General features: G+C 33.0%; 1 protein-coding gene across 1 annotated transcript; it reads right to left on the bottom strand.

Moving 5' to 3' along the window:
• Nucleotides 1-1,929: 1,929 nt before the first annotated feature.
• On the bottom strand, nt 1,930-8,435 carry LOC148306345 (putative isoaspartyl peptidase/L-asparaginase CG7860). The gene is made up of 5 exons (XM_088265285.1): nt 8,225-8,435; nt 7,235-7,431; nt 4,795-4,893; nt 3,940-4,099; nt 1,930-2,646 (listed from the first exon to the last, which is right to left on the bottom strand). Exons 1-5 carry the CDS (start codon nt 8,412-8,414, stop codon nt 2,375-2,377), a joined length of 918 nt encoding a protein of 305 aa, XP_088121411.1. The 5' UTR covers nt 8,415-8,435; the 3' UTR covers nt 1,930-2,374.
• Between the last annotated feature and the right edge of the window lie 955 nt (nt 8,436-9,390).

Raw genomic sequence — 9,390 nt, 5'->3', positions numbered from 1 at the left:
TGTTTCTGCGGTTAATTATAATTGCCTTGTTTAATGTATATTATTTTAATGTTTTGTTTTATATATGCTGCTGTTGCTAACCCAAATAAATAAGTAAAAATTAAAATAAAATAATACGGTAAACCCCCATACAATGTTGTAGGGGTTTTAAATTGTTTCTTTATTTTTTTATTATATATGGTCACAAAAGTTTTTTTTAATCATTTTAATTAATTTTCTAGACATTCCTACTTTTACAATCTTAAAATTAATAACGCAGTTCTCTTCAATAAAGAGACTAAGCTCTTGTGCTTGGAGAGGGAACTTACACGTATTATTTATTGTTTATCTTTGTTTGTTATATAATTTTTATTTTTTATTTTTGAAATATGGTCAAAAAAGTTTTTTTTAATCATTTAAACCTGTCCGGGTGTGAGTTTTTCCGGACAAAACTGTATCTGAGGAGTGAATTTGTTTTTGTTTTTTTTTTACTTTTACAATTTTATATTATAGTCTATGCTATAAGCAACATATTTTCTTGAATAAACAAAGATGTTTACACCAGTAAACATGGTTTATATCAAAATTATCGAAATATCGATAAATCATGTTTTTAACATGTTTAAATATAAATCGTGTCATAAATCATATTTTGTATCGGCCGTACATGTACGTCCATACTCCTTTGAGAAAAGTTTGGTATGGCCGTACATGTACGGCCATACTCCCGGACAGGTTAATTCATTTTCTAGACATTTCTACTTTTACAATCTTAAAATTAATAACGCAGTTCTCTCCAATAAAGAGACTAAGCTCTTGTGCTTGGAGAGGGACTTACACTTATATTTTATTGTTTCTGTTTGTTTGTGATATAATTATTTTTTGTGTTTTGTTTTTCTTTCTTGTATTTGTACATTTTAACCAACGGAAATGACTGACACGAGTCATCATTGAATTAAAATACAATTTAAAATTTTTATACGCGGTGCCCACCTATAACGCGGTACCTATCTCAACGTTATGGGGGGGTTTACGGTATGTTATGACAACTTTTGTATTATTTAATGATAATTTCAACGATGAAAACATATAACTCTATGCTATAATTTGTAGATTTGAAGAATTTTGTAATTTGATTTAAGTAAGAAATTAACATTTGTATAAAAATATATATTTTGTTACTTTTAAATAAAAAAGCATTTTACACATTCAATTGTTATTTTTTCTCCCTTGGTTCCCTCTACATCTCCTTTCTCTATTTTCAACACTCTACTCGTGTTGCATACCCGTACTCGTACTAGCATCCAGTATGATTGACAGTTTCTCTAACTTCTCTATTGCGCTCTGCTAGTAAAGAGGTTAGTCATTATTTACCGAATAAAAATAATGTGGCCATTTCATATTTTTATTGCTTTCTAGACAGAGAAGAAAGAAGATATGGAAATGGTTATATACAGGTATAGGCATTTGCTTGGAATTTAATGTTGAGGTTGTTGGATGGTTTAGGTGATCAATAAATACACTCTGCAACATTCAACATTTAACCGATATATGTGTGTGTGTGTATATATATATATATATATATATATATATGTATATATATATATATATGTATATATATATATATATATATATATATATATATATATATATATATATATATATATATATATATATATATATATATATATATATATATATATATATATATATATATATATATATATATATATATATATATATATATATATATATATATATATATAATATATATACATTAGTAAACGTAAGTCGGGAGAATGGAACCATCCAGACTCCCCTACATTGCATGCACAGCCAAACTTAAAGTAGACTACTCCCGGGCAGACGATCGAAGAGATGGATTAACAGCTGGGAATCGACATCGCAGGAGGCTAATCCCTCTTCAGGTCAGAAGAAGAAAAATAAGAAGATATTTGATTTATTTATTTAATTTAGTTACATATCATAGTCGTACAGGAGAAAGTGACCAACTAACAAAACGTAAAATGTTCAGGAGGGCTATTTAAGTCACTTTTGCTTGGCAAGAAAATAAACATCAATGCAGTTTTTGATTAATGTTTTACTTAGTAAATACCACTGTTTCTTAAAATCTTCTGTGACACGTGTTTTGATGCATTCCGCATCATTTTCAAATAGATTTTACACAAAGTGACTGCCGAATCAATTAATGAAATCAATGCAGTTAGTCATTTTTAACAAGTCAATATATTATACTTCCACGTTTAAAATAATTTTGGATTTTTTTCAGGGTAATATCAAGCTAGTAAGATATGAATTGTCAATGATCACGTTTCTGTAAAAAAATGCACTCGGTCACATTCTCCTGCATGACTACAATATTGATGCATCACAATCAAAAAGGATATTTTTCTATTTCATGGTGGTTCGGGTCGATTCCATAGTGCATCTCGTTACGCTTTACATATGCCCATGACATGCGTTTAGTGGTGAAGTGGTAGCCGACATCTCCCGTCTTCGAGACGCATATGGCACCCCCGGTGTTGTTCACCCTTTTCGTCATCCCTTGCACTGCCTTCTTGGAGGCTTCGGAGCAAGACATCCCCGAAGACATGAGGGTGATGATGGTGTGTGATAAGCAATATTTCAAAATGCTCTCCCCATGTCCTGAAAAAAGGAAGATTTTTTGTCAAAAATAAGTTTTACACAAAAAAAAATATTCTTAACATTTTTTGAGTGTATCCAAAACCTTGTTCACCAATCAGGGTTTCTCTACTCTACTGGATTTTTTTTACATTTTGATATCTTAACATAGATGAAGAAGAATATGTCTTAAAGACTTATATAATATTCCTAAAATCAACCATAGATCCTTCCGAGAAAAGTGAAAGTGAAACTCACACATCGCTCACTCCTTTCAAGAACGTCATAAATCAAAAAACTTGATTTTTCAGAAGATTGTTTTTAAAGCTTAAAATATAATACAATGTATTAAAAAATAAATATCAAGCAACTTACTGAACTTTTTACTGAGCAAAAGATCTTTTTAGGTAAAACCTGAAGGTTTTTTCTCCAGTTTAAAAATGTTTAGTATATTTAAAAAAATAATTAAGCAATACCTTTTCTTCAAAATGCAAAAACAACACTTTCTGCCTTGTAGCGGGTAAATCTTAAGTTAAAAATAAGCCTCTTTTGCTGGGATATAGTACATTTTCTAGGCATTCCGAAAACATGCTCAACTGAAAATTGTTAATTTTTGATTTTTGATTTGAAAGGAGTGAGCGACATATGAATTTTATAATAAATATATATAAAATTTTATGATAAGTATATCATATAATTCACATTTATTCCTGACATAGTATTGTCTTTTCAGGTGTCTCCTAGTATGTATAATAATCCGGTTAGGATCACGCATACATCTAAATAAAATGGTCTCTGCGGAGTATTAGCTAGAGAGAATAGAACGCCACACCAATCTGTCTTTGCAAACAATCTTAGCCTCTTGCACATTCATGCATTTCCTCATATATACCCGACCATTATTCCGAGTTCTGACATGACCACACCCAAGTATATGAATTACTCAAGTATTCCTAGGTTTCCACTGCTTCTATTTCTAACTACATTTTTTATTTTTTTTTATTTATTTATTTAATATAGTTACATTTTTAAGTACAATATAATACATTTTCCAAACATTTACACATATGGCAAACTTTTACTTTTAAATTCGCTCTGCCTCTCCAAAAAAGAGACTGAGCTCTTGTGCTTGGAGAGGGACTTACACTCACGGTTTAATGTTTTATATAATTAATGGTATAATTATCTTTTTTAATATATTTTTTCAAGTTTTATTTGTAATGTTTTGCCTCGTTTTACCTCCGATGTAAAGCACCTAAGGGGAAAACTTACACGGGGCTGCCCAGGCTTGGGGGTAGGGACAGTTGACGTTGTTACCTGTGCAAGAGACAGCTCCAACCTCATCGTCCGCATACGTCCCCCCGCCGATCAGGGGTGCATCCCCTATCCTGCCCACGAACTTGCCGGCAGTTCCTCCTGTGGAAGTTGCGGACGCCACGTGGCCAAACTGATCCAGCGCTACAGCGCCCACAGTGTCCTGGAAATACATTCTGCTATCCATTTTTTTTTCTTCATAATTTTTCGTATTGTTTACATTGACTTTCCTGGATACGTTCCATTTTATACCACCATTTTATTTATTTATTTAAACTTCATGTACAGAAAATAAATAAGTTCATTGGCGGGCTTATTGCTAAAAAGCAATATCTTCCAACCAACCAATTTGTATTCATACTATTCATACCCTTTTACTCCCACCCTCACACGCACTTACTCACACACACTATCACTCTCTCTCTCTCTCTCTCTATCTCTAACACACACACACACACACACACACACACACACACACACACACACACACACACACACACACACACACACACACACACTCACACACACTCACACCCTCTCACACACACACTCACACACTCTCAAACACACACTCACACACACATACCGTCTTTATTACCTAATGTCCAAGTGACTCTGAAATCCAGCTATGCTTTACGGCTTATGCAACACCGCTTATCATGACCCTACTCAGGCTTCAACTTTTTAAGCTTCATAGCCTGTCATCACTGTCATTTATACTATTTTTATATACATGCTGTACAATTCCAAAACAAATAAAATTAATATAAGCATAGTTAATATTGCCAATATAACTTAATTGTAATTTGTAATCATGTGTATGGTGGAGCATAAATAAATAAATAGATATAAATATACCTTTCTAGAATGATCCCCGTTTTGATTGAGAAAAAAATCTTCAAGTTCTTTCTTAGCATCCTCAGTTACAAAATAATCAGGAGAAGATATAGTATATCCCTGAAATTATTAATATGACTTTTATTAAGACCCTACAAATGTTGAATCTTATCATAATTATCTTTAAACCCAGGTAAGATTTTACGTAATTGAATTATTTTATTAAAACACCGTTTTTGTACTGAAAAGATAAGTTATTCTTCGAATTAAATATATGGGTTTAATTAGAAAAGTGTTATTGAAAGGTAAGAAGTAAAAAATAGTTCAAAACATATTCTAAAAAAATCCAAAAAAATATATAAAAATATATTTTCTAAAAAAACAATATATATAACATAACATTCTTTTAAAAAAAATCAGGGGTGAAGAGACGTTTGACCTCGCTGGCAGCCGGTCGCTATATATATACTCTCAGATGAATGTGCGGCAAAACGAAACTGGGTGGTGGTTTTCGATGTTTTTATTTATTTTAATTAATTAGCAGTGGCAGGGACATAGAAAGCTTTTAAATTTACATACGAGTACATTCACAGAAAATCGAGGTGCAATTTTAATTCACATTTAAAAATAATTTTCGCTACTTAGTTCATAAACAAATTGCTCTGAAAGCTTGGTCTGTAGGGAAGCCTAAAGCTTCTGTATCCAATCCGGGAATGCGGTTGGGAGCTTTCAATGTCAACTAAACAGCAGGTAAACCTAACGCCCCCGCCGTCAGGAATTACTTAAGCGCAGAAAGCACTAAAACCCTAATCGCTTGAGTTCGGCGTGTTTAAACTTACGACGCATTGTAATGCTACCGCCACGTATACTTAAATGAATGTACAATACAACCACGAGTGTATTTGTTCATTATGTCAACTCTCATGGCGTTAGTTCTATAACTTGAGAAGTTATTCTAAATACTATAAAACTATACAAAGTTGTTAAAAAAATTAATAAGCAATATTTATTTTTATCGAGATTAAAATAAAAATATATAAAAAAACAACAAAAAAGACATATAGCTCACTCCTTTCAAGAACGACATTTATCAAATATCGTCAATTTTCAGTTGTGCATGTTTTCGGAATACCCAGAAAATATACTATGTCCCAGCAAAAGCGGAATTTTTTAACTTAATATTTACTCGCTACAGGGCAGAAAGTGTTGTTTTTGCATTTTTAAGAAAAGGTATTGTTTAATTTTTTTTTTAATATTTGTACCAAATATTTTACAAATGGAGAAAAAAATATTCAGGTTGTACCTAAAAAGATCTGTTGCGCAGTAAAAAGTTCAATAAGTGGCTTAATATTTATTTTGCACACATTTCATTATATTTTTAAACTTTAAAAACGATCTCCTGAAAAATCAAGTATTTTGATATATGACCTTGTTGAAAGGATTGAGCGATATCTAGGCTTACTTATACTAACTAAGTTTTTAGCACCAAGATAAAGCTTTTCAGCAGTTTGGTCTACTCCATTTTCTCTATACTGCTGAAACATGGACCATAAAAGAAAAGGAAATGAGAAAAATAATCGCATTTAAATTATGGTGTTGCAGGCGTATGCTCCAGTTTCTCATAGACAGCTAGAAGCAACGAGTCCATTAGCCTGGAACGACTAGTTGTGATCGGTATCCTGGAGGGGAAGAGAGGGTGAGAAAGATCCCCACACGATGGACCGATGAAGTTAAGACAGCAGAATGCACCTCGATGGTTGGAGCGCTATATGCAGCGCAGTCAAGGGATAACTGGAGAAGAGTCATACTTTGACAAAGGTTATTCGGAATATTAGAAAGAAGAATAATAATAATAAATAATAACCCTCAGTAATAAGGAATAGGGGGAGAAGAATAATAATAAATAATTTCCCTCAGTAATAAGGATGAAGAGGGAGAAGAACGATAATAAATAATAAGTCTCAGTAATAAGGAATAAGAAGGAGCAGAATATTAAAATATAACTGGCAAGATCAAAGACACTCATTTTTCAAAGCTCCAAAATTGGCACCTCGGTTGTTGGAGCGCAGTCAAGGGATAACTGGATAAAAGTCATACTTTGCTAAATGTATTTAGGTATAAGAGGGATGAGAAGAATAATAAAAAATAACCTTTAGTTATAAGGAATAAGATGGAGAAGAAGAATAATAACTTATATCCCTCAGTAATGAGGAATAAGAGGATTTTCCTCGAAAGGTATCTAGAGGAAGACCAAAAAAATCATAGATGCTGCAAAGAGAAAACATGGTTCGAAGACATGGCGTAGGTGACGTTGACCATGACAGAAAGACCTACAACCTGAGGACGAAGAGAACTGACCCCAGCAGTCTACAAAGACTATAAGTTAAGATGTAGCCAGGAAGAAAGTAATAAGGAATAAGAGGGGAGAAAATAATAAATAATAATAGCCGATGAGTCTTACTTGACTAATCGCAAAATCTCTAGCTCCTTCACCTGCTAGGAAGGCGTGAGGAGATCTCTCCATCACCGCCCTAGCTAGGGAAACCGGATGCTGGATGTCCTTCAGGAGAGACACGCATCCAGCTTTCAGATCACACCCCCTCTGGACGCTGCACTCCATGACAGCTTCCCCGACTAGGTTCAACGATGACCCACGACCTTTGAAAAATACATCTTTCGAACATCCACAACAATTTTTACCATTTAATTTATGTTTGAAGCACTAACTTTGTGATTTTCCCTTTTTTTTAATTAAAATGTAACTTTATTTTATTTATTGTTTCGGCATTTACTTTATGGTAAGACATGTTAAAATGATTAAGGAAACACTTGTTTTCATACCACTTGAGTTTATTAATGACTATTAGTTTCGGAAGCCAAACTTCAATCCTCAGGCCTGAATAATAACATCGTCAGGTCGAGTTATTATTCAGACCTGACGATGGAAGTTTAGCTTCCGAAACGAGCAGTCATTAATAAACTCAAGTGGTATAAAAACAAGTGTTTCCTTAATCATTTTTAAATATAACTCTATTTTAGAATCACTATAAATATTTTATTGTAACTTAATTATAATGTCTACCAGATTCGAAGCTAACCGCTTCATTACCAAGACTGATTAAAACTATTAATCAGTCTTGATAAAGAAGTGGTTAGCTTCGAAACCGATAGACATTATAATAAAATATTTATACTGATTTTAAAACAAAGTTACATTTTAATTATAAAAATTCTTCCACAGTGTTTTCCTCTCTTCAGTTGTTCTGACATGTTTTCCTATTAAAACACGTTTTAAATAAATAAAAAAATACATTTTAATATAAAAGAAACGATTTAAATGAAAAATAAGTAGGAAAATTAGTTTATTTCCATTTACTTATACTTAAAGAACCGATTTTTATTGAATTGTATCAAATATTATTTTTGTAATTATTGTTTACAATTCTCTTACCTGCATTGAACACTTCCTCATCTTCTAGGTACCTCACTGCCGCCTCGACAGCGTCCAGAGCAGACCCTCCCTTCTTCAGAACGTCGTACCCAATACTGGCCGCTTTCTTCACCCCCTTCACCGTGTCCACCACCCACCCGTCCGGGACCCCCCAAGCTCCACCGTGAATCACTATCACCGGCTCCGTCATACTTCGTGTAATGATAACCTTCAAATGGAATTCAATTATCAAAATATGTGTAATTTGCTCGATAACTTCAACTCGAGCAGGGTGTCCATGGGTTACAAAGATTATTGAACTAACTAACCATCACGCCGCTTCCCCGCAGGGGTAGGCAGAGAAAACAGAACGCCACACCACTCTGTCTTTGCAAACATTCTTCGCCTCTTCCACGTTCATGCATCTCCTCATACATACCCGCTGATTATTACGACTCCTAACCTGACCACTTTCAAGTATTTGGCATACCTGTTCTTTGTACAGTTTGAAATCTTAATATAGATGAAGAAGAACTTGGGTATTCACAGGGCTTATTACCTGTTACAGGTTCAAAAAAGGGTCTGTGCTTATTTTCTATTTTTTCTAGTTTTCTCAAATAACCCATAATTTCTGATAGTATCGAAAATGGTGAGTATTATGCATGTGTAAAATGATCACTTAACCAGCCTGTGACCGGTCATAGGCCTTGTAAATGCCCGAACTTCCATATTCTTTCTCAATTTTGTTGAGATTTCAAAATGAGTAAACATTTCTATATTTATATATAGATAATCCAAAATTGGAATAAGCGGATGGACCATTTGAATGAAATAATCTTCAAACATTAAATTATATGGACCGTACTATCGATTCAAATAAAGATTTCATGCATTTCTCTGAATTTTATGTGTTTTTTTTTTTTTTTAAACAAAAGCTTCTAAAAAATCACCCTTTATATATATAAACAAAGACGGATAATGGGGCGTGAAAGTTAGTTAGTTAGTTTTAAATGAATGAAAGAAATTTGATATTCAAACGAATGTTTGTATGAATAAATCAAATAATGAATTCATTATTTCAGTTGTATAAACGTAAATCGGACGTGTGTAGTATCTAATGATAAAATGATTTCATTTTATTCGAGCTATAAATCACTGTTGACGAAGGATTGACCAATCCCCACTGA

The sequence above is a fragment of the Brachycentrus maculatus genome, unplaced genomic scaffold (genome assembly GCF_059751285.1).
Source record: "Brachycentrus maculatus isolate JH-2025_06_01 unplaced genomic scaffold, ASM5975128v1 h1tg000244l, whole genome shotgun sequence".
In the NCBI taxonomy this organism is placed as follows: domain Eukaryota; kingdom Metazoa; phylum Arthropoda; class Insecta; order Trichoptera; family Brachycentridae; genus Brachycentrus; species Brachycentrus maculatus.
The sequence above is the reverse complement of the archived record's forward strand: the minus strand, read 5'-3'. Positions and strand labels throughout refer to the sequence as shown.